Genomic DNA, 26,249 nt, shown 5'->3' on the forward strand with positions numbered 1-26,249 from the left:
AGATTCTTTAATTTAAAATATATTAATTATACAGTATTTTATAGACTTTCTGTCGAACTCTTCTTTATTAATTTGAAAGAGTCGTGATCAAATACTCACAGAAAACACTTTACCAGTCATAAAGTACCTTCTCAGAGCTTGTGGCAGTCAGCACGGGCAACAAGCCAATCCATCGCATGGGCACACAGGCAGGAAATATCAAACCTTCAAGAGAGACCGAGAGAAAGATAAAAAGCGAGAGTAGGAGAAAGAATCAGATTAGAATGTGAAATAAGCCAATGTCCAAGAGACAGTGTGCGTGTGGCAGGAAAGACAAGATGAGTCCAAACCATTGCCCTGAAATGCTTCTTGGCATTTCCTTTCATATCTATTCTGATAAATCTAAGAGACATTTCTTCCAGAGCACCTTGCTCTAAGTGCGGATAAAGTAAACCACTGAGTGTGTGTATACTGTTGCCATCATCACTGGTGCTGTGAGATATGTCAGTGGATTACTGCCGAAACCTGACGAATGAAAAAAAGTGTGTGCAGGAAATCACAGAGGTAGAAAGAGATAGTTTGTAGATGCTTGAAATGAAGAAAAGATAATTTCTTGAGTGCATCTTATCTGAACAGAGACAGGCTATGGACAGCTCTGTGTGCGTGTTACGCAGTACATAATGCAAGATACATAGTTGAGCTCGCGTGGTTCTCCTTTTAACATGGACTAATCTGTCTTTTACACGAGTTCCCACACACACAGTTTGCTCAACGCAGAGTGTAATATTGTGAGGGTTATGTCAAACATTTTCCATCCTACAAAGCACCTAACTACGATACGCAGGAATACATTGGAATGCAAACAAAACCCATGTTCTGACCCAGCACATCACGCTCTGATATCTTCTCCCATGCGTGAGATTTGTAAACTCAAGTCCTGCAAGACTGAAGAGAAGAGATGCACAACCTTTAAAGTCACATCTGCTCCACCGAATGAAAATCTGCTTAAAGATTGCAGGCCAACCCCCTTGAGAAACTCTATGAGTCAGCTTACCGTAACTAATTAAGGGCTGCCAACAACACTGTCTCTAACCTCAATCATGTCCTCAAAAGTAAATACAAAATGTTATCATCAAATTGAAGAGACTGGGATTTCATAAGGTTAAGCAATGCTAAAATTAAATGTAGAGCTTCATACCAGATCAAATGTACGTTGAAAGGTATTGAACAAATTGTCTTTGGTGATTATGTTTTGTTAAATGTGTTAAATATTTATCTGTTGAAAATGTAGCTGCTGTGATGTAACAAAATAATTTAGAACTCATATTGGCGCCATCAGAACTTTTGATCAAAGATTTTCTAAATTTAGTTCAACCACAAAGCTGAACAGATAATTGAGGTAGTGCGCACTACGACTGAGAGCACAGCCTCGAAAATAGTGGCCTTGATCTGGTGTTGGTCTTTGGTGTGAAAGCAGAGTAAGGGCGCATTCATACTGGCACTATTTGGTCCACTTTAAAGGAACCCTGGTCCGCTTTCACAGATAGTTCGATTTGTTTGGAGTGGTGTGAATGCTCATTCAAACTCTGGTACGGTGCTTGAAAACTGGGGGCCTCGGTTCACTTGCAAATGAACCCTGGTGCGGTTTGCTTACAGTGTGAAATGCAAACGCACTATCCAGCGAACCAAAGAGAGGAAGTGATGTAATGCGCAGTGCATTTTGGGTAGAAAAAAAAACAGAGCCAACAGCGCGAACCGAAAGAAGCAGAGGTAAGAAAAGAAAATGTTGGAAAATGTCTCATGGGCAGACGTGAGGAGATACAGGTGCTTACTGATATATGGTCAGTGGACTATGTATCACAGTTATCAAGCTGGCTGAAGGGGGTGGATTTCTGTTTTAGGTCCTGGCCAATCGATGAGCCAGGTTTTCTTCTTCCTCATGCTTTTTTTCTTCCTGGTCAGTGGTCGTTTAGGGCAATACTGCCCGCAAATGAGCAGCTGTTGTAACTGCATGACGTTGTCCAGCAATTTGGTCCGCTTTAAAAAGTGCAGTGTGAAAGTGAACCGAACCAAATGAAGGTGTGAAATTTTTCGGCATTCCCCGCCCAATCAAACCGAGTCCCCCGGACTATCCTGGTGTGAATGCGCCCTAAGAGGACTTAACTACATGGTCCAAATTGGAAATGACGACCATATAGACAAGTCTGCTTTTATACCAAACTGGAGTAGTATACAACACAGCTCTATATAGGATAATTTAGTGTTACCAGCTGTTGCTGGCTGTTTATATAGCTTATATAATGCTGCTGTGAGGCAAAAATATTTAAAATATGCTTACGATGTGAGAAAATGATTTTAACCCGTAGAAACTGTTTTTCATTAGTAAGGCTGGGCAACATGGTTGAAATGATCACAATATAATCAAGGTTATTTCAGGACATCGAAGAATATCGCAATCTGGCAAATGCATGCAAAAAATCTAATATAAAATATTCATATGTGTAAAACAAAGACATCAAAATTTAATATGTTAACTCCACCAGAAAGCAACAGAAAAGTTAATATACTTCAGAAGACAAAGCTTCATTGCCATGTCGTTTTCCATTTGTGAAATATAAATGTAAAAAAAAGTTTATACAGAGGAAATAGGAAAATAGGAACACCCTACAATACAATACCATAAAAAAAACAATAGCCTATAAATATAATTAAACAATAGCTCACAACAGGCTGTGCTATGTTGTAATATGGCCATAACATATCACTGCCTGACGTGACCTATTGCTTTTATAAAACAGCTACCAAGTATGACAATATGAAAATTATAAACACATTTCAATTTAAACCATTTTTTACAAACAAATTCAGAACACATTCATAAAGAACTCTTACAGGCCTTCCTAGCTGCCTGCACAAAGTGCACAAGGCACTGGCTATGCGATTTACCAGCTTCTTCTTTTTTTTTTTTTTTTTTTTTTTTAGATCATAGATATATTTCATCATTTGGCTACAGTATGTATTTATATAAATCTGTATATTGCCATTATTGTGCAACCACTGAAAAACTTTCCTGCTTGTGGGCTTGCTCTTTTTGTTAGGTAGATGTGCGTCACTTGCTGTGGGGAGGACGTTGCTCTACTTTCTTTTGGTTATGGTCACCAAGAACTCATTTTTTTCCATTTCATTGACCTCATTTTTAAATATCTCTGCATGTCGTCTTTCAGGTTCAGCAGATTTTACCCCAGAAACATGCCCTTCTTAATTCACTACCCTGTTTAGCTTAGGCCACCACAAAGGTCAAAGGTTGACTTTAAAGGTTTCTCATCCATTGTTGAGAATTGGGCTAATCATGTCCTTCCAAAAAATGCCCCTTAAATTATAACTTATCAATACACTAATTTAGTTACTGGGCTGAAAAAATATTTTAGAAGTATTTATGTGAATGAAATAAATATGATTTATAAAATATTTTGATTGTTCTCATTTTCTTATCTTCTTAACTTGTCCTGAGCCAGAAAACAACCTTGTCCCTGACAATTCACAACAATTAAATGTGTTAGAGGGCTTCAATATCTAAAACTAACAGTACTGTATGTACTGATAACATCAGTGTAAAAATGTACTGCTATAATCATCTTTGTTTTATAATATATTTTTGTGAAAATGTTAGCCCTTAACAGATGTGTCCCAGATATTTTGTCAACTCCGTCTGATTTCTACAAAAACATAATTTAGGTCAGATCAGGTATAAAAGGGGATAGCTATACCCTAAGGACTCCGGTCTCACTTCCTGGTTTCCAAAAAGAAATGCTGCTCAAGTACTGGTAAGCTTTTTATTTTTTGATAAATTCACTAATCAATACCGCTATCAGGAGTGTCTAAACCATAACAGGTCAACTCTGCAGCTCTCCAAAATCAAAACTAAAAAAGAATTATGGTTTAAAAATGATTTTTTTGTTTAGAATTAAGGAAACTCTTAGCAGCTTTAAAAAATAAAATAAAATACCCCTTTTAAATATTAAATCATTGGGATGGTGGCCCATTGCAAGTTATGACAGTCAAGACTTTGATCTTTTGAATAATCTTTCCCAGCTTAATTTAAAGAGGCAACAGATAGCATCTTTTCCTAAGTATATCATTATGAAAATAATGTGGGTTGCACAGGGTAGTGGCCACAGTAAAATCAGACTATCAGCGTTTACATAGGTTACTTAGTGGCTCTGCAATCTTTGCAATAAGCTTCTGCAATCGGGGGCAAAATTTCGTGGAAAAAATCTGCTTTACGGCAGGAAACGTGTCATGTATTGCAAAACTGGTCGGTCAGCCAATCAGGGACTAGAGCCGGTCCTTATGAGGAGTTAGGCATGAGATAGTTGAGTCACGAGCTCAATGGCAGACGGACAAAGTTTGGAGACAAGTGAAAAACGGCCTAGCAAAAGAAAACGAGCTCCTCTGTCTGAGGAGGCAAAGAAGAGCAAAAAGGAGAGTGATAAGAGGAAAAACAGAGTAAACCTCAGTCAGGCGTTCAAGAGATGGAGGGAGCTCCGTGACCAAAGAGGCTTCAAAACTGATGTCCAGCTAGCTTTCTTTCTAATGGATCAGTAAGTAACACGGCTAAATGTTAGCTAGACGAGAGAGGACTGTACTGTACTGGCTGCTAGTTAATTCCTAGCTGGCCAGCATCGCAAATCGCCGCAACCAGGGACTGGGTAGTGAGTGTTGTTCAGCTGACATCCTCGTTGCCATTCTATGGCAGCACTCGGACAGTGATACATTTGTTTTTTCTTCAGATAAATCTGATAATTGTTGCTCGGTCTCTTTACTCATTTATTTAGTATAGTGTCCACACACCTTCTCATTCTACATATACATAGAGGTATTGATTATCTCTGATCCCCACAGTCAATTTGGTCGTTGCGACAGTGCGAGCAACACCGCTGACGCTAGGTGGTGCCAAGCTAAAAAAAAAACCCGAATCCTATCTGTTGCCTCTTTAAGAGTAAATATAAAAAAATAAGTAAGGTTTTGTCTTAATTCTCAAGAATGAGTGCTCTACATTGTAGAAGCTAGCTAGCTAGCTAACTAGTGCTGTATATCAAATCGCGTACTTCTGTACTTACACTTGATATATTAAGCACATAACTGCGTTCACACTGAGAAGTATGGAAAAATGCAGTGCACTATGAGTATCCGGATGGTGCACTCAAAACGGTCAAGAAGTGGAGTGTGGAACTATGGACACTTCTCACCCTCAATGGTCGCCATTTTGGCTACATAGCGGAAGGGGAGGGACCACTTTTCAAACTGGAAATGGTGGCCGAGAACTGTGCGACCGTGGACGTCGCTGTATTGTACAAATATACATGTATTTTTTGCACTAAACACTACTATACTGTTGTCAGGTATAAGCCAGCAGTATGTTTGTTGGGTTAATTTAGCAGTCTGTAATGCTTTGGTACTGCAAACAATAACACTTTTGAGTACATTTTAAGGCCATAGTTTGTGGTGTGATTGTATTATGTTGTAAGATGTTCCCACAACATATTAGACTTTTTTTCACAAAGACACAAGGCTACAAGAACAAGCAACATTCAGTGCTATTAAAATGTTTCTGTGAAGCAGATAAATCCACTAAAGAGCACATGTTATCAATTCTCAGATAATTCTATGAATTGCACATGCTTCTATCCCACTTTGCTATTTGTGTTTGGGTTACTTATCTACACTATGCATCTGTTTCTTACTTCCTTTTGCTGTTGTCGCACTTCAGTTTCTATAAAATACAAACAGAAGTCTATCATTTGTTATCTTGATGCTTCAAAATGTACAAGTGTTGTTATCCATCTCTCTACCTTTAAAGGGGGTTTGAAGATGATACCTGTAGGCGAATAGTTGGAATCATTGTGTCATTTTAAACAGTAACAGTACGCAACGTGTCTGTGGCAGGAAGGCAATGTTGCAATAATTATTAAAAGAGGCACTGTTGTGGTCAGAGGTGCAATACACCAAGTGTCTAAATGTGCTTACTGTGTTTAGACATGTGGTTTGTTGCAGAATCTATGCGGCATTGCTCTTTTGTGCAATATAACACTTTGTCTGGGAGAGAGCGTGACAAAGTGGTAAAACTTTGTCATGCTCACAGAGTTCACTTTCAGCAGACAGAACAAGCAGTTTGAAAGAAAATTTCTGTCTGTCAAGGTTTCTCTAAGACAACTACATGGTGCAATGTATAAATAAAGTTGAATCCCAGGACTGGAACTTACATTACATTAACAATGTTTTAGTCTTCATTATCTTATAAAGATTATTTGGCAAAAGGTGTAAAAGGGTATTTGAGTCAAACTAGAGAAACCTTCAACACCTCAGAGGGTTGAGAAATCACTTCAACGCTGTTTGCAAATCGGTACTTATAGTTCTTCCCTAAAACCAGCTTCTACCATGTTTCAAAGAAGATGTGATTGAGAAAGATGACTTCAACCATAGCTTCATGTCACTGCAATTTAGACATGATTGATGATAGATACTAGCCTGGTTCCAGACCATAGACCCCGCCCACTCAACTGAGTAGGCTTGCATCTCTGGTCTGGCATACTTGAATGAATTTGCGATTTATCTCGTCCAAACGCTGGACGGACCAATGAATGCCGAGGGTCAGCGCCACGCTGATGTCAAACTGTACACCGGTGGGTAACTGGTGAGGATAGCAACAATGGCGACCGCTACAGATCCTACAGACCACATTAACGATGCTATCGAGGTATTTCGCCACTACTCGTGTTAATGGAGGACCAAATTAAGGAAGCTGCTAAACTGGATTTAACAGCGATGCAGCTGGGCGTGCACGACGACGGAGACATTTTAAACGGGCAATGCTCGCTTGTTTTCGGCACCCCCGAGGCATGGATACTAATGATGTCAGATTCTGGGTGAGTCGTTGATCTCTATTGATTGGTTAGGGAAAAAATCTAATTCCCTCCCCCTTGTAAATCGCCTTCAATGGAAGCCATGTCAGACTGAAGGTTCTGGGGGCTTCAGTCTGACACTCAGGCTAGATAGATACTTCAACTGAACTGCTGAGTATACTACTGACTAATATATTTCCCAGAAATATTAACTAAGAATGGAGAAAAAACTACGTTCAATTAAAAGTCACATCCAGTCATATGAATTTGACTTAACTTAATCAATGTAATTTAATTTCTTCATTATGAATACACAAGCATCATTTCCTGCTGCACTTTTTTTCTGGTTTAAAGGAAAACAGCCAAATGATTATTTTATATCAATTACTCAAACTGTGTTATGTTGAATTGCCTTCAGTGAACTAAGAATCTAAAAACGGGGAAGTCTTGAGGAATTGAAGTAACTGGGGCTGTTCTCAACAACAAAAACTATATACAAACATCTCACGCAACTCATGAATTATAATCCAAGTCTTATTTATTACTACTCTCTCATTTAGTAAATAGTCAGTCCTTTCTAGAGGGGAAGTAAATAGAAAGTGAAGCTTTAGGCCCAGCCACATCAAACCGACATCTAAGAACTAGTAGTGACAAAGGGCCAATGTTGCATCGCCTAACATCGCTTGGGTCTAAACCAAAAAGTTGCACCTGAGCACTCTGCATAGACTAAAGCAAACGGCCAACTAGCATGTATGTTCTGTGCCTGCATGAGAGGAAATAACTTTCCATAAGAGCAGGTTGGTGGTCTGTATTTGTCATTAAAAACAGGAAACTAGAAGACCAACAGGAATGTTGAAAGAACAAAGGATATTTACTGTGAGCTGGCGAACAACAACACAAACCATCATGAACCTTTTCTGTTAAAGAACTCAATGGTTTCAAACATAGACTTAGCTAATATAACAAGTTTATTTTGATCTCATGTCCTCTTGACTTTAGCTGTTTGTTTGCTCTCCTCACTAACGTTCCTCTTCTCATGGAGTGAGCTGAACTGCCAATCAGAGTGATCACTGACGGGCTCCGCCGTCTCTGACGCCGATTCAACATAATTGGCCAAAACAAAAAAGTCAACAAAGACCAACTAGTGCCAACAGTGCAGGACAAACCGCGAAAACTAGGGCTCCAGATGCTCACCGACAGCCCGACAGTAACCAGCGACCACCGGTCAGCTTGGTACAGTATGTCAGAGTCCTTTTCTAAAATCTCTTCAAAAGAACATGGGAGCGACTGATCTGCAACTACTTCAATCAGTTAGTTTATCTGTGTTATTGTGCGACTCTGCTGAACCTGGACTAACCCTTTACAATACACACGATCACCTATGACTTAAACTCATAAAGACTGTGTTTTTGGATTCTTCGTTCAACGGAGGCATGCCAGAATTCAGTGTAACATTTAGTGATAAACAAATGGTCATTTAGGGGGTGAAGTTGACCTTTAACCTCATCCCCATTTATCATAATTTACACTTGAAGGCACTAATGAACCTTCTGTGATCAAAATGAACGTACATGCAGTACTAACTATATTCTATACAAGCTTTTTGTTTTTATAGTTCTTTGTCCTTCTGTCTATATAACATCAACATGATCTTGTACCAACAGAACTCTATAATTAACTCTGTCATTTTCCTTAAAGAAACAGTTTCTAAGTCCTGTTGTCACCATATCCAAAAATAAAGCCAGACATGTGCAGGCATGATGGTTTTGTTAGGACAGCCAGCTGAGGAATTTCACAAGCATTTCTCTTCCTGGAAAACACCTTGAATGGACTTTCCAGTTCTAACTGTGTATGTGATACAGAAACTGAAACGCCTTCTCTTATAAGTCACCTGCTTCAACGAAATTTTGCTTTAAAATGTTTTAAGAAGGCGTTGAAACCAGTGTCCTCTATGCTGTGAATCTGAGTCAGTTAAACCCATCTCTTTAAACCACACCTCCAGCCTACAACTACTTCTTCCTCTCTGAAGAATCAGAAGCAGCCTCACATAAAAAGGGCTAACACACTCACTGAGACAGGGTGTTTTCTCTCCTCTATATTCAGCGCTTTTTTTTTCCTTTTCAGTTCATGCTGTCTCCTCAGCATGTTTTGGCACAGCCAGCCAGGTCATGATAGAGCTCCAGAATCACTGTAAGGCTCTCAGAAGGGGACTGTTGAATTTGACGGATCAGAGTGAGAAGGGGAATCGGTGCCTGAGGAGAGAAGATTCCGAGTCAGAGGCAGCTACAACCACCTCCAAAACAAAGGATTTAACTTTATGATGCCTGCCTGGAAACACTTTTAACCCTTATCTTTCCTACTGCTTTTGTGTTACATTAAATAGGACTACTTTGACTACTGTAAAAGTAGTGCTGCTTTCAAGACGGTTATGTTCAGCCAGCGAAACATGTCTACAAATTCAACGATTGACCACTGCAAAGCACCCACTAATGTCACATACCAAATCCTCTCCTGGGTGATGGCTGGAGAGTTCGTGCTGGGTCTGCCGCTCAACCTGTCGGTCCTCTACATCTTCATCTTCAGGTATGAGAAAACACAATCTCTCTATCACTGCCCTTTGCCCTATTTTCTGAAAGTGCTCAAAAGCAGTATGTAGATTAGAGTGGTCAGTGAGAATTCAGAGAAAGCATTCAGAGATGGAAACTTTCAACTTTCAGCCAAAAAGTTGAACGTGATAATTAATGTATGCACGACTCATCGGCTGAGAATTTCCACATGCCTCACTGGGTGATTTAAACCTTGATAACACAAGAGGGTCAATAAGGTCACTTGGCAGCAGCCTTAATAAGTCAGGATGATTTTAAGCTACTACTACTAGATGGTGGTGGTGAGCATTTCACCCGCTGTGATCAGTTTAAGTTGTGTCTTAATTCAGTGAATGACCTCATACATTTTTAGTACCACTGTAGTTTCATGACTGCTAGGAAGAAATCCTAAAAGATGCATGCTCACACCAGTGAGTCGAAGGGGAGGCAGTGAGAACATCCTGTTTGAATTCTCATGTGTTGGCAAAATCTGTTTATTAACAGGGAATTTTACTGATGGAAAACACTGACCTTATCTACAAACTTACACACATTCCCAAAGTGGGTCTTTTAGGTTGTATAGGGTTCATGCACCTAATTTCAAATTGCTGTAATAAGACAAAAACTATCTGAAATGCTGTGGTGATTTCAAAATCCAAATTCAGGATGCTACTTTAAGATGAAAAACATGTGTAGTGATGTTAGTTCTTTTTATAGTTACATCACTTGTGAACCAAATCATATTAACCCCTGGTGAATTCTTCTTTTTCACTGAGTGTTTTTTAAACAAGAGGAGCTGTGTGTGTGCTAATCTTGGCCCAGTTGTTCATAAGTAATCTGATCGGATTTTGGATTGGATCAAATCTTGAAAATGTGCTGTTTAAAAGAAGATATTGATTCTGAAATTGGACTAGTTCACTCGGTCTTGGTTTTGATCTGGATCAAACCGTCAGTATGTGTTGCTCAAAACGTTATATAGGATTGGGACACCTCAAACTAGAAAGCCAGGATCATCCTGATTCCGGCAGAAGGGTGGATTCATGGTGCATTCAAGGAACAAAATGTAATAAAATGTTTAAATTTGTCAAATATATATATACATTTATTTATATATTTGAACTGGATTGCTACCTAGAGTATTAAGCCTTTCAGTAAAGTAAATTTTGACCCCATGAAATAATCCCCTAAATAGCTGTAAATATCGAACAAAAATTACTTAACTTAAACTTTCATGTGTCACTATATTAGAGCCCGACCTATACTATATTTTTGAGGTGGATGCCAATACTGATATTAGGGAGTAAAAAAAGTCCGATACTGATATATCAGCCAATATCACATATACATTATATATAATTACAAAAACACAAATATTTTACAGTTTAGCAATAAACTTTACTATTATAAATGACATCAGTGTACTGAAACAGTAGACCTCAATGGTGGTTTAATAATTATAAACTATCCTAAGTGTCTTTTTGCTGCATTATGTTCCGTAAAAAACAAACAAACAAACAAAAAAACAATTAAAAATAAAAAGCACCGATACTGATATATCTGTGACGGGCTAGTATTGGCTGATTTTATCGTCAGGCTCTATACTTTATTTTAACTACAATGACAATGTTTAATGTAGTGTCTAAACATTGCATCCCCATGCTGTTTTCTGTCTCTTTAAATAAAAGCACATCAATGTGGCCCTATTCAACCTGTTGTTCTTTACATAGCTAGTAGCCTACACTGTGATCCTAGATACAAAGACAGAAAACATGGCATGTCCAAATCTGGATCACTGTTATACAGATTAAAGGTTTTGAACAACTAGGCCAGATAAACAGATAGACGTATGGCATGTGGAACATTCTGTGCTGTAGATAAAGAGTATCTCTGACAGTGCTGAAAAGGCAGAGAGTTTTCTCTTTGGAACCATTGTCTGTTTCCATCACTGAAATATACGAAGCACAAAGAAAAGCAGTGGCATTTATGAAATACTAAGAAATAAAAGATAAAGGATTAGGCATGGTGAGTCAGTCTGATAAGTGAATAGTCACACACACAGAGGCACGCTGAGATTCTGATCGGGGTCACAGACTTTCCGCTCTGTTATGATTACTCTTGCTGCAGAGTACACTTTGCAACTGTGAAGCAAATAACTGTTTTGTCATTTACTTCCTCTTTAGGTTCAAATTCTGGAAGAACAAAAGTGTCTTCCTGTTCAATATTGTGGTTGCTGACTTCTTGCTGGTGGCGTGTCTTCCTGCCAAGGTCTACCATTACTATCATGGCCAGAGACGCAGCCCGAATAAAGTGCTGTGCAAGACAATGCTGTTTATGCTGTTTCTCAACCGAGGGGCCAGTATCGCCTTCCTCATCACCCTCTCCCTCGACCGCTACTTCAACGTGGTACATCTTGGGAGGAGGAATTTTGTCAAGGTGCTGAAGAAAAGTCCTCAGATCTCCATCATCATATGGCTCCTCTTGCTGCCCCTCACCATCCCCACTATGGTTAACACCTTTGAGTGTTGCAACAGCCACGGCCGCAAAGTCGAGACTTTTTCTCATGATGTGACAGACACCTTCAGAGAGGTATTGTTATGGTTACTTTTGCTCTGATTCAGATATTGCAGTAGTGATAGCTGTAAATATTTTGGTGACTGTGACATGGAAACCAAAGAGGCTTTAATCATCACAATGGGGTCATAAATAATAGCCCAATTTAAACCAACCCTGCCGAAGCTAACCGCTTTCAACACTTACTAAGAACTAGAGTTATTTACCCTTTCTCATACCTGCACGCAGACTTCCCATAAAGCTGACAGCCATTACAGTTTAATAGCTTTAATGGTTAATCTAATTCCCCTAGTTCCCTGAATAACAGCTTGCCACAGGCAGCATAAACAAACCTGTCTGGGCATCACAGCATCTTAAACTCTTAAAATGTTATATTTTGTGTGACGAGTCCATTAACTGGCATGTCGATCAACAGAAAAATTTAAATTCAAATTTAATGCAAAAATCCACTCCCAGATGTGATTATTTGTTGGTTTTCTTTACTGTACAGTATCTTTGTGTTTTGGGCTGTTGCTTAGACAAAACAAGACAAGTGAAGACTTGAAGATAAGAGTTTGAGATGACTAGGACTGCTGAGGAGTAAAATTGAGATATGAGTCAGAAAGTTCAGCACCTAACAAATAATCTTTGATTAAGGGTTATGGATAACTAACTCTGTCAACTGTCTGTATGAGGTATCACACTCATAGTCGCTTTTCTTTTCTTTTCTTTTCAAGGTGGTCTACTTCACCCAGATCATCATCCCCTTCATTATCCTCATCTACTGCACGGTGCGCATTGTCCACCGGCTGAGGAGGAAGACAGTCGGGGAAAAGACAAAACTGAGGAGAGCTGTGTGTGTGGTCATGTCTGTTGTCGTTGTCTTCTCCATCTGTTTCCTGCCCAGCACCATAGCCAGAGCAGTGCTGCTGGGTGTCAGGCTGAAGGAAATGCAGACCACAGAGGACGTCGTGGTGCAGGTCTACGACAGCCTCATGGTTTTGTCTTATATTGACTGCCTGCTGGACCCGCTGGTCTACTGCTTCTGCCACTCAGGGTTTAAAGATGCTTACATATCCGTCTTCTGTCCCTCGTGTATTCAGAAGAAACTGAAAAATACTGACTTTGGTTTAGGAACGACGACGACGACGACGCTTACGCATTCTGGAGGCAGAAAAATTTCAATGCCAATATTAGAGACATGATTGGTCCACCCACACAGGTGCTTTCAGCTAACCTGAAAGATTAGACTCTTCTCTAAAAGTGTTGACTGGAGTCCGCCCACTGCCCCACCTCCACCACAGAGTAACTCATCTCTGGGTTTAACTACCATCTTATCAAAAAAAGCACTGATATAAATGCAACTTGTGCTCATGCTGGAGCTGTGTTTGGTTATTTTGGGGCGCAGATATTCCACTCTGTATGCATGCACGCTTCTTTATGTGTCATCTGCTGAAATATTTCGCATTGTAATGCCCTTAAGTTTTTAATATCCTTCTATTAGAGTTAGAGAGACTGTTTTTCCACACATTTCAAGAACAAGTCATTGCGAGTTAAAGTTTAATGCTTTCGATTGTTCACTGCACATAAATAACAGAAGACAGGCGCAACAAAACAAAGTAGTCAGAGAATAAGTCAGGGAGGTGCCAGTTAAGACTGAATAGATGTACATACAGTCCTGTGGAAATGGTTGGTCGGGGCTTTCAGTACATTAACAGGGACTAGAAGTAGGAATCTCCACACACCTCGCAATTCTGTTCCAAGGATTCAATTTATTTTCCCTGTGTGTGTCCACTTGCTACTGTTAAAACATAGTGTATTTGTAATGCTCCATTATTACATTTAAACAGATGAATTTACTTACAATATATTTTATCAATACAAGATAATGCAGCTTGTATTAAGCTGTAGTAATACTGCTTTTAAGCCAGACTGTGCCGGACGTACTGTATCCATCTGCGGTTGCTCAAGCTCAGCCCTTCTGACCAAACCTAAAGAACTAGCCTAGCTGTGAACGTAAACACAACACACTTGTTTTATGTCTATTACTATTCACTGGCAATTTGGTTTAGTCAAAAGGATGGCACAGCCAGGCCTTGCAAAATTGTTACAGGTGATCATAATGCCAAGAGTTGGGTTTTAAATTTCCGGTTATTGACAATGATTGATAATGCTGGTGTCTGAATACCCAGAGTTACGGTGCTAGAAACTTGTAAGGATAACCAGAAGAAAAACTGGGCCTGGGTTAGCATTTGCACCAAACGTCAGGTGACTGGTAAATTGTCCAAATATGTAGAAATTCCCCCACCCCCCACTGCTGCCTGATTTAATGTAAAATGTAATTTGCAAAATCATGTATAAGGGTGTAACACAATGAGCTAGATGTAAATTTACTTTTCAGCTGCATGCTTTAAATACTACAACTTAAATATATATTTTTATATCATTTTTTACTTTAATGTATTTAGGCATTTTAAATTATTTGGATTTCATTTAAACCAGGTGTTCAGATGATACAGCATTTCCTTTGTGATTAAATTTTACTGCGTATGATGGCTGCTGCAACAACTGCAAAGTAGTACAGTACAGTATAGACTGTACAGTGTTTGCAGAGATTCATCACTCAGGAAACGCTATATCTGTAAGTTTATCACCAGTACCTCAAACCAGTTGTACCTGTCCTCACTGTGAGACATATTGTGAACTTTAACCTGTTTTCTACCATTAATCAAAGATGTATATAAACATTTCAATACCTCACAGTTGCTCCTTGCAGTTTTTGGAAGGCATTTTGTTTTAGAGTTGTATTCATACTTCCCACCTACAAATGTTGTGTAACTAATTATTCATGTTGCTGCCTCTTATAACGAGAGTAAACCTGGCGTGTGTACATTCTGGTGTTTAAAGGAGGTTAAAAAATGATGTCCAACAGTGTGGACTGCAGAAACCTGGGAGGAAACTGTCCTCATTCACACTGTAAACAATTCTGCAACATTGATTATCAAAATTGAATCATTTGTATAAGACTGAACTACTAACTGCAGGACTCTGTATATTGTTGCTGTAAATAAACCAAGCACAGATGATACCGTTACCACAAGTGCACCGTGGTAGTTTTACAGAGTCTGAAAGAGAGGGGTGTTGTACTTTCCCAGCAAAACATGACCGAAAGATGGAGACATCTGATAGCTACAAGATGTGCAATGCACAAACATGCAAAGCTCTTTTTGTAAAACCATGTTCCTCTTTTTCTAATGGCGTAACGTTACGCCAAACAAGCACAAAAAGCGACACATATCCTAATCCCCTATCCAAATCCCTTTTGTACCCTCCTACATCAGTTGCAAATTCCAAAAAATCCAGTCACACTTTAACCCTGAAGTAATCTGCAATAGGTCAATTATACCTCCATTTCTGTGTGTCTTGTGTCTGAGACCCTTTTTTTTTAATCCTTTTTTTCTATTATGCCTGAAGCATTTCGAGATGTGTGTTCTTTGCTGTGGGCAGGCTGTGTAGATGTTGCAACAGGAGAGCTGGTTTTGGCTGTCAAGTTGAGGCTCGCAGCCTCAGAGCAGGAACATTACAGCAGCAAAAACAACAACAGAGAGCATAAGTACGAAAACAAAGATAAACAAACCCTGAACCCAGAAAAACACTGAACATCAGTGTTATTGCTGCCACCTTCTTTGCAGATTGGCTCCACGCCCTGTCTGCTTTTTAAAAGCCTGTAATGGCTTAATGTCTCAGAGTGAATGCAGTATTAAGGAATTTAGCTCATAAAGACAAGTGACGTGTTGAGCTGGAAATCTCATGAATTTAGGGCAAGGAGAGAAAGGGTAACAACAGTCTTCATGTTGTCGTTTTAATTAGACAGTTCCATCTTCATTATGGGCACTGGCCAAACTAAAAGATCACAATGCACATCAAACACACTCCTCCCAAATATGGTTCCTGTGGTTTTAGGTAGTTTTTTTTACACGCTGTGTGTGTTCAAGTGTTTATTTTTCTGATAAGTTTGGTTATAACTAGTCATTTGATGCTGTAAAAAGTGGGTTTGATGTCATGATTGCAGGAAGAAGGGGAGATGTGTTGTCTATTTTATGCACAGTCATTGCTTCCTACACAGTATTTAGTGCCAATGTACATGCCTTAACTAAGAAAAGGCTCAAATGCAAAGACCATTCTCGAGATTTAACAAATCAATATTGGATCATTAAAACAAAAAACGCAATTTATCAGAAAATCGACTTCTTAATCCAGCCTTAAACGGGAGGGTGTCCTTTCCCAACACTGACCTGTTCCTAGTAGTGCCAGCAGGCTACTGTGCTCCTGTAGCACCTTGCGGATCTGCTCAATTTGCTGCTGAACCACTTCACATGGATGATCTGGTGCCTGCCAACACATAAACATTAACAGCTAGACCAGTAGAAGAAAACAGAACATGTTCCAATAACTGTGGGAGGCAGATACTTCAGGAGAAGCAATAATCTGTTCTACTGCTATCTAGTGGCAAGACAAGAACTAATACAAGTGGGCATGGCTGATTACTTGAACAGTATTGAGTAAAATATATTCCCAACAAATATCATTTATCAAAAGGAAAATGCTCAATCGGATTGGGATCTGGGGAATTTGGGGGTCAGTTTGACACCTTGAGCTCTTTGTCATGTTCCTCGGGCCATTCCTGAGCCGTTTTTTGTAGTGTAGCATGATGCATTGTCCTGCTGGGAGGGCACTGCAATCAGGGAGTGCCCTTGCCATGATGAGGTGGAGGGTGTGGTCTTAAACGGTATTTGGACTTGTGGTGCATGTCAAGTGGCATCCAAAGGAATGCCAGGACCCAGGGTCTCCCAGCAGATCATTGCATTGTAATGAGATAATCAATGTTATTCAATTCACCTGTCACTGGTTTTAATGTTGTGACTGATCGGTGTGTAAATATATGTTCAGTGATGGACTCCTGTGGATGTACAATGATGAACATGCACAAAAAGAAAGCAAAGGCCAGTCTACACAGATCAACCAGAATCTGCACACAAGAACCTGCTGTGATAATATGCCTGTGAATTCATGCATGCTGACACCTAAATAAACTTGAGAACTGAGAATTTGGGTGTCATTTTTATTCACAGTCCTATACTTAGCTGCAGCCTGAATGAAAACAGGTTCGTTTGGGCTGTATTACGTTCTAGTTCACTAAGGCTTATGTTCAGAAATAGCTGTCAGCTTCTTCTGCAACTCATTTCTACTCTTTCCCCTTAGAAACTGACACCTCTATTTCAAACTTAACTGTAAATATAGAGAGAAATAAAAAATAACTACAACCAAAAAAAGAGGAGTAATCAATGAGCTTTTGCGCAATACAGGAAAGCAATACTTACTTGTTGAGTAGTCTGATTCGTGGTGTGAAAGGCATCCCAGTTGGCAGCAGTTGGCTGGTAGGGTCCACTTGGGATAGCATCCTCAGGGCTCAGGTGAGAGGAAAGGTCAGGGTGAGTGTTGCCCACCACTGGTTCACCCTGACAGCCTAAAGAGGGCAGTCTGTTGTCTTGGTGCTCCACCCCACTGATTCCAGAAGTGGGTGAGATAGGTGCAGGAGACTGAACTGACTGAAATGAGTCTTTGCATGTGCTCTGGTGTGTTCTTTTCATGGGTAATTCAGCAGACATCATTGCAAAACACTCAGTTGGTTTGATTTCGCTTTATACCCTGCTTGTCTTCATCTGAGCGTCGTCATCTGCAAAATGTATCACGAGTGGATTATAAAAACACAAAAATGCCACAGTGCAATGAGAATGAACTAAAACGGGTTTACTTTACTGAAAAGAATGACTTTACCTTGCTCTGAAATAATATCTGTTTGCATATGAGACTCACTTTAAAAAGTGGGGCAAAGCACTGGGACCTGAGAATACATACCGTAAAACTTAAATTAAAAGCCTAGTCTCAATTATAGGCGGCCCCTTTTACTGGCCCGGTGTGGCTCAAATTATGTGTTCATTCCTCAATTACCTTGTAAGTTATTCATATTCCTTTAGTCCGTTAAGGGTCCTCAGATCAAAACAATCAAAAGGGTTTTTCATAAAAAATTACTCTCTCTCATGCGCTGTCTGTCAGAGCTAGATCAAATGAATGATTATCTGAAGCCTAATTTTTATACAAGTCATATTCATACTGGTTTGAATAAACAATTTGATTGTATTTCCTGATCTTTGCTGAGCAACAGCTTTGTGTGAAAGGAATTTAAGGCCTGTCCCAAATATAGGCCCTGTATGGCAAGCCGTTTTAACATTTAATCGCTAGACTTGATATTCATTGCTGATATCTGCAACATAATTTTGCCTAGTCAAAACTCTTATTCAAGATATCTGTAATTCGATTTTGCCTAGTCAAAACTACAGTTACAGATATCTGTAATTCAGTTTTGACTAGTAAGATTCAAACTATTTTTGCCATTCATGTGTATGGGGTTTGTCATTATAGATATCTCAATGTAGTTGCGGATATCTGCAATTGTTATTGCGGATATCTGCAACTGAATTGTGGATATCTGTAATTCCAGTTTGAGATATCTACAATTTAATTTTGACTAGTCATAATTCAAGTTCAAGATATCTTTAATTATCATCAATTGAAGATATCTACATGGTCCTTTCTAGATACCTTGAATTGAGTTTCAGATAGTCAAAATGACGTTGTAGATATCTTGAATTCGAATTATGACTAGTCAAAATGACGTTATAGATATCCACAACTGAATTATGACTAGTCAAAATGACGTTATAGATATCTGCATCTGAATTATGACTAGTCAAAATGACATTGTAGATATCTGTAACTGAATTATGACTAGTCAAAATGACGTTATAGATATCTGCATCTGAATTATGACTAGTCAAAATGACGTTATAGATATCCGCAACTGAATTATGACTAGTCAAAATGACATTGTAGATATCTGTAACTGAATTATGACTAGTCAAAATGACGTTGTAGATATCCGCAACTGAATTATGACTAGTCAAAATGACGTTGTAGATATCTACAACGTCATTTTGACTAGTCAAAATGGAATTATAGATAGTCATAATGTAATTGTAGATATCTATAATGACAAACCCCATACACATGAATGGCAAAAATAGTTTGAATCTTACTAGTCAAAACTGAATTACAGATATCTGTAACTGTAGTTTTGACTAGTCAGAATGACGTCATAGATATCTGTAATTCAGTTTTGACTAGTCAAAATGACGTTATAGATATCTGTAATTCAGTTTTGACTAGTCAGAATGACGTTACAGATATCTTAAAATTAAAATTCATACAAGTCACAATGGCATTACTACTAGTCAAAATGACGTCATAGATATCTATAATGGTAATTCCGGATAGTCGGACTTAGTGATTAAATGTTAAAACGGCTTGCCATAGGCCCTGTTGATTTCAGAGATTTAAGCAAATAATAGCCAGTGCTAGTAATTAAAGTTTTATGGTGGGCTGAAAGTAAAAGTCACTCTCTGTTAACTAAATGTGTCTGACATTTATGTGCATTTTAAAATCAGCATAAATAACTAGTCTTACCTCCTTCCCTTGCTAGCCTTGTCTTTAACTCACTGATCTTTCTCATAGGTTTATTTCACCAATATAGTCTAAAGTTAAAGAACCACAGTGCCAGTGGCCAAGACTGTGGGATATGTGGTTAAATGCAAAATAAATAAATAAATAAATAAATAAATAAATAATCATAATTTTATCTTTGTTAAAATGAGGTTAATGTTGGTTGTGTTGGTAAGTAAGATACCAATTTGATTTCTTACTTGAGGTCGTGTCTGTGTGGCTAGATAAGATACTCTATAAGTGACAGACCTCCCGTTTTTTCAAACACTGGCATTTAGTTTATTAATCTTTCAGAGAGAAATGCTTTATGAATTGAATATATTAATTTTAATAATCAATTAAAAAGTCTCAAATGTCTAAAAATGATGACTTACTTGTTCAAACACTGCCCTGTCACTGTAGTTTCTACCAACACCAAACTAACTTACACCCAAAAATCTATAACTTTACCGCAAACTAGCTTAATATTAATATAATTAATTAACCCTACAACTTTCATCTGACACCTCTTTAAATAAATAACCTAATAATTTCTCCACTCGGATAAGTTAGAATATCAACAAACAGTGAAAGACGACATTTTTGTAAAATGGCGTACATTTTATTAGCCGTTAAATTAAGCTAACGTCAGTTAACGTTACCTGCCGTCCTGGGTCAAGCTGAGCAGAGTTAACCGTTGACGAAACTTAGGCGTTGCTACAGTTACTGAGCATCATCATCATCATCATCATTATGGCTTCCGTCACAGCACGCGCCTCGCGTAACAATTAAATTTAATTAACGCTAAATTTAGACAATTCTCCCTAAAAACTCTGTCTGCATTTATAGTAATGTTCATTTCTCGAGGTGGAATAAGAGCACAAACATTCACCTTAGTGTCACAGCAGGTGTACAGGCGGCGATAAAAGTAACTTCCGGTAAGACCTTTCAAAATAAGTCGCTAGTAACGAGTTTTAAAATATGGATTTAATCGGTATTAATACATTATGCAGTCGTGGAAAAGTAATAATACTCTATTGCAAGTAAAAGTCCTGCATTCTAGATGGGGGAAACCAGGAATGAAGCTAATTGTGTAGTGCCTTTTAGATAATGAATACTGACCAATTTACCTCTGTGAGAAACATAGACATCTCTGATTTTTTATGCTTCTTTTGTGCTCAAAAATAATTTTTCTGTGTTTCAGAATTTAAATATGTGAGCAATAGGGTACCTTGCAAAATACACAGAGATATTTGTTTGATTGTACTTTGTTAAAATTAGGTCTACGTGATGGTATGACTAGACAAACCGAAGTCTGTTAGTAGTACTTTAGCAGGACATCATGTTTATTACACCTGGACTGTTTCTTTGTATTAATTCTTACTTGTCTGGCTCCTCACATCCTGCACTGGTTTATGTTACCTCATTGAGCTTGAGCCATGTGTGCATCCTTTAAATACACCACATGATGGCAGCATAGTCATGTGGTGTTGTAACCAGGGGCAGATTCAGGGACAGGCCCAATGTTAAATGGGATAAATTGAACAAGTGATGGTGTTGAAAGACAATAATGCGTTGGCTGTGTATTCTGTTTGTAGAGTATGATATTTAGAGCACATTCTTAATGCTTCATTTCCTCAAATAAGCACATATTTCCTGTGCAGTTCTGTTCATCAGTCACACATTCTGATCACATTTTAGTCCAGCTGGATTGATGATCACAGTCAGAGTCACTACTTGGCCAGAGATGTGCAAAAAAACGGTGCTGGATTCTTCTGGTTCTTAAGGACATACAGTAGTAATCTTTCCACCTGCCTGGATGCAAATCGGAAAACCTTCAGTGTGGGAGGGGTCACACTGACGTATATTGAGCCAAAATTGTCCTTTTTATTAAAAATGGGATCCAGTCCAGCTGATGTCATTCTCATATGATATGACAGTACACTGCAAAGTGAAATTTCTTTGAGCACACATCTGTTATAGAATGTAAACAGTTTATTGAAAGACAAAATTTAGAAATATTGAATATTTGTACAGAATCTGAGCATTTATCAGCGGCATTCCAAAAATAGTGGTCAGGTTTGGTTTTGAAAAGCCGGTCAGGTCCTGGTCCTGCAGTCTGCATCATGGAGGCGGTCCAGCGCAGCAGAGATCCAAGGTGGAGCTCTGCCATTTCGAAAAGAGACCGATCTTGCCTTTTTTTTTTTTTGACTCTGTGATGGTGATGCCAAGCTTTGGAGGGCTTGGCACCAAACACACTCTCCTCCTGCTGGTGTGTGTGTGCATATGTGTGCGTGTTTGTGTGCTGTACCATCAAAACACACATATACTGTACAAAACACACATGCCTGCAAATTAACAGTGATGACAGATGAGTCACGGACTGGGACATTACTTCAGGCAAAGATCAGAAGAAGGAGGTCATCCAAATACAGCACACACACACAAACCATAAAAGCGCAAACACAAATATATGAACATGATTTTCATTAAAAAAAAGAAGAAAAAAAAAACAGTTGCTCACATTGTCCGCTGCAAATTCAGTTCTCTGTGCATTGACTAAATCCCTAAAAGCTCCTCTCTATTAATCAAAATTAGATAATTTGTGTTTTTCAATGCCTTAAAATGGCTCAGATGTAACTCTACACCTTTGCCTTATTTAGTATGCACAGAAGTACAAATATGCAAATTACTCAATGGGATTGGTTCCTGAGGTTTGTTACATAGCAAACCCTGGCTGTCTGAATTTGTGTTTTCAAGACTGTCATTGGTGCACTGCAGTTCTGAGGCAAAAACTTTTCTGGGTTTTCTGTTGCCTGTGACCAGTATTTTCCCAAGACTGCCTGAAAGATGGAGTGTCACTTACGGAGCAACATTTCACCCACCACATATCCAGCCACAAGCTTCATTAGTCCTTGTAGCTGCAGCTGTCCACAATTAAAACCCAATTGTGGTTGTTTGGCCAGTGCAGGGCTGCAGCCAACCTCTGCGGCCATGTAAGGCTCACCTTTGGTATAGTGTATTTCCTGGAGCTTCATGTTGTTGAGTTGTTGGTCGTAGTAGCCGAGGTGTTTCAAACCAGAGGTTTGAGGATGTGATTTTTTGCAGTGAAGAGTTTTAGTCTGAATACCTGCAGCAACAGTGTTTTTGTCATCTTTCCTCCCAACAAAATAAAAATAATGGGAATATTTCCAGCCGCTAATGTAAGCATTCCCAACTAGCTTGCTGCTTTATGACGTGCATGTGCAGTGCGACGATTACTTAAATGAGTTCGCTGATGTGACTGTTGTATTTAAAGTTAGTAGTGATGTGATAACAAAACTAACGTTGTAACAAGTTGTTTGGTTTTGGAGTAATTGTGATATAACTGAAATTTCATTTGTAATTAGCTACAATATTTGTTAATGGCAAAAGTATTATTATTACTGTAACGCATTATTAGTGACGCGTTATTGGTAACTGTAACATACTACTAGTAATGCATTATAGCCCAACACTGGTTGATACACAGCCCACATTTTTAGTGGGTCTATCTTCAACAAGGTCGAAAACTTTTTTTATTCTTTATTTTGATCTGCTTTAACAAATCCATGAGATAAGGCAGACTTTGTAATGATAGAATCCAGAATTTCTTAAATTCAGCTATTCACATGTTCTTTAAAAAACTTGTTGCTGCCATTTTCTCCGTCTCTCATTGTGTGAGAGTGGGTGAAAATGCCGTCCAAGGTCTTACACAATGTAGTAAAGCCCTCCAATGTAATGTCCATATTTCCAGTATTTCCACCTTGGAACCACAGCATACCAATGACAGTCTCAACAACACGGATTCAGACTTCCAGGGTTTCGGCAAAACAAAGGGTATCATAGGAGAAGCAATATCATGTCAGAGCTGCCGATTGGGAATGAGGTTTATTTAACCCTATGATAACGTACGACAATGTAGTCAAGCAAAAAGCTAATGTTATTACCGTTTACAAGCAGAGGTTTGTGTGTTTGATGAGAGGAGTTGAAGGTTAGCAGGTACACTGAAGCGGCAGGCGAGCAACTGGGGGCGGGATCAATTTGCATATTCATATTTCCATGCATTTTAAATGAGACACAGGTGTAGAGTTACATCCAGTCATTTAAGGCATGAAGGGATGTTTGTCACAGAAAAAACTAACATGTAATTTTGATGAGATGGATTTTTAGGGATTTAATCAATACCTGCAGAGGACCTTTAAATGATCCGTGAGTCGATGGAATATTATTGAGGTTCATTTACTGTACTATTTTTTACTCTGAATGAATTCGGGCATTAGGGAAGACACTGAAGACTCCTGATTTCAGAAGCTTTTATTCATCCACAAACTTCTAAAAAATAAACTGCATGAGTTTCAAAGTTAAACTCAAATAAACATCATTTATAAAGCAACCTGAGCATCAAAAACATGTTGTTTTTTTTACCTGCAGCTATAATTCAAAACAGTCACCAAAATGAAACCTAAGATTTCATGTCAGAAAAAAATAGAGAAATGTGGACTCAAACACACCAAATTTAATCCTTAATGAATACATTTTTTGCTGAGACTGTGTAGGAGTTTACCACTTTTCCACTAGATTTCATGAGGTAACCTAAACACTTTCATATATCTAACATATGAAATTGTACTGCATGTATCGAGGAGCATATTTTGTTGAATCCAGGTAACATGCTTACATTTTGAGGCACTGGTATGTTCACTATAAGCCTTTATCTGCATCTACACTGCAGTTTATGCTTCATGTCACTAAGTTACATTAGGAAGAAATCTGCATTATTGTTATTCTTTCAGCGCAAACTGAACTACAGATTTTGATCACAGTTTCTTTTCAGAGATGGAGCAGTCAGGTTCATGAGAAATGAGGTCGTAGTTCTGAGAGATAATCAGGTTCACAGGGTTAAGATAGTATAAATATCAGACCGATGCCCCTTTATGCATACAATATAGAAAAACCTAATAGTTTTACATTTAAAGGAGCTCTATACAATATTCAGAACATTGATATAGCAGTAACTAACTGCTATATAGTTGAGTAGTGGCATCCTGAGCAGAGAATGAAATGGGACGGGATCACGGGCGGCACGGGCGTAACATTTTAACGTGTTATGCATGCAACCCACCAGGGGAGATTTAACAAGTACCTGTCAGTGATTACAGCTAAGTAAAAGAAGAAGACCAGTGGCTGTAAATATCCGCACATTGGGAAAATGATGAGATCCCAGAGCTTCTATCCCTCCAAGCACAGGATGAGATCAGCTGCCATGTAACAGGGACGGTAAATGATTGTTCTTGTCATGTTAATGCCATTGCTGACGCTGCTGTGTTACATGTCACGGCTCTTCTGATTCCGCTATGCCAGGATGCAGTGTATAAACACACACTAGAGAGGAATGATGGCGCCGTTGTTAGGTAAGAACATTCGTAGCGGCCCCATGGTGTGATATCTGTGCAAAAAGGGCAACAATTTGTGTTGTTAGCAATGTTAGCCTCTAGCCTCAAGCTCGGCTTCCTCCATGTTGAGAGCCATGTTTAGACAACCTCTGAATCATAGATGCACTCCAAATATGGTATAGAGCTCCTTTAAAACACAAAGCCTTTTGACTCTGAAAGCATTTTCAAAAGCACTCCAACACTACATCCTTACTGATGGCAATGGTTCTTGCCGGTCATTGGGCTATCTAAGCCTAATTCTTGATTCCTATTGGACAGGAGACTCCTGTCCCTCCGAGACCACAGTATCCATCAGGGTTTTTACTCAGGTACTGCTGGTGGTAATCCTCCGCATAGTAGAATGGCTTGGCTTCAGCTATTTCTGTCGTGATCGGACCAAAGCCTTCCTCTGTTAGCACCTGAAAGAAGCAGCAACAAAGACACACAATTTATGGATTTACAAGGAAATAAACAAGATTAAACAAATGCAGTTATTGAAACAAAGACAATTAAAGAACAGAGAGACCAGAGAGTGATCTATGTGGGAATCAGTGTTTGCAGCGACAACAAAGAACATAGCAGGAATATGCCAAGGACAACAGAACAAGAAGAAGTAGGTCTGGAAAATCCAAGGGACTTCAGATGATTTAGAAATAACAGCCCTCCGCCCTGTCTGTGTTTGATGCAGCACATTCGTACATAATTAAGTCTTTTGTTTTAGTTGAATTTAGTAACATTATCCCCTTAATATAATTTCAAGGTTTCGTTTTTGTTACACGTCACCAAAGAATGGGGCGAAAAACCCAGATTGACCATGAGAAGGAGCTCTCTGTTTTCTAGTACTTCTAAAGTTTGGGTCGATGACAGCGTGTGTCAGTCAGGTCTGAGTTTAGGTGACTTTCAACCAAAATGTTAAAGTTGAATCTTGACTGGGACAGAATAGAAAAAAGGTATGGAAAAACAAAAATCTTGAAACCGTGCCAATTTGCAAGAGACTGATATTATCACATGACCTCTATGTTCGGCGAAATGTGGTAGGTAATTTGCAGTGGAATATTTTGCCGGATTCAAACTGGATTAAAATCACAGACAACCTCTGCAAGTATTACTATTAGTCCCCAGGTGATACTAGTCCTGTGTGAATATGGCTTATGGTGGGAAATGAAGGTCTGGAGTGTTTC

At 38.9% G+C, this 26,249-nt stretch overlaps 3 protein-coding genes across 5 annotated transcripts in view; 1 reads left to right on the forward strand and 2 right to left on the reverse strand.

Annotated features, from left to right (window-relative positions):
• si:ch211-140l13.3 (uncharacterized) overlaps positions 1–20,453 on the reverse strand; it is a 50,804-nt gene extending 30,351 nt beyond the window's left edge. For 2 of the 3 annotated variants that reach the window (XR_007450290.1, XM_049589213.1), the window contains exons 1-4: positions 20,278–20,453; positions 17,398–17,753; positions 16,312–16,408; positions 128–204 (exon numbers count right to left, since the gene is read on the reverse strand). Coding sequence is in view for 2 of the 3 variants with exons in the window: in XM_049589213.1 (XP_049445170.1) it covers positions 128–204; positions 16,312–16,408; positions 17,398–17,688 (465 nt within the window). In the remaining variant the exon portion in view is untranslated. Of the gene's footprint in view, positions 1–99; positions 205–16,311; positions 16,409–17,397; positions 17,754–20,277 lie in introns of those variants that run through there. The other variant, XM_049589214.1, reaches the window with a different exon arrangement.
• On the forward strand, positions 9,132–14,774 carry LOC125896573 (12-(S)-hydroxy-5,8,10,14-eicosatetraenoic acid receptor-like). The gene is made up of 3 exons (XM_049589216.1): positions 9,132–9,464; positions 11,647–12,052; positions 12,754–14,774. Exons 1-3 carry the CDS (start codon positions 9,310–9,312, stop codon positions 13,219–13,221), a joined length of 1,029 nt encoding a protein of 342 aa, XP_049445173.1. The 5' UTR covers positions 9,132–9,309; the 3' UTR covers positions 13,222–14,774.
• A 3,479-nt stretch (positions 20,454–23,932) lies between the features above and the next one.
• The window catches only part of msra (methionine sulfoxide reductase A), a 53,394-nt gene continuing 51,077 nt past the window's right edge, over positions 23,933–26,249 (reverse strand). The window contains exon 6 of the mRNA XM_049589218.1: positions 23,933–25,487. Within this exon, the coding sequence (XP_049445175.1) occupies positions 25,323–25,487 (165 nt within the window). The 3' untranslated portion in view covers positions 23,933–25,322. The remainder of the gene's footprint in view (positions 25,488–26,249) is intronic.

Source organism: Epinephelus fuscoguttatus, linkage group LG11 (assembly GCF_011397635.1).
Source record: "Epinephelus fuscoguttatus linkage group LG11, E.fuscoguttatus.final_Chr_v1".
In the NCBI taxonomy this organism is placed as follows: domain Eukaryota; kingdom Metazoa; phylum Chordata; class Actinopteri; order Perciformes; family Serranidae; genus Epinephelus; species Epinephelus fuscoguttatus.

Coding starts and splice junctions, on each gene's coding strand:
- LOC125896573 (XM_049589216.1), top strand. CDS start 9,310: ATGTTCAGCCAGCGAAACATGTCTACAAATTCAACGATTGACCACTGC. Junction 9,465..11,646: donor CTCTACATCTTCATCTTCAG/GTATGAGAAAAC, acceptor CTTCCTCTTTAG/GTTCAAATTCTGGAAGAACA. Junction 12,053..12,753: donor TGACAGACACCTTCAGAGAG/GTATTGTTATGG, acceptor TTTCTTTTCAAG/GTGGTCTACTTCACCCAGAT.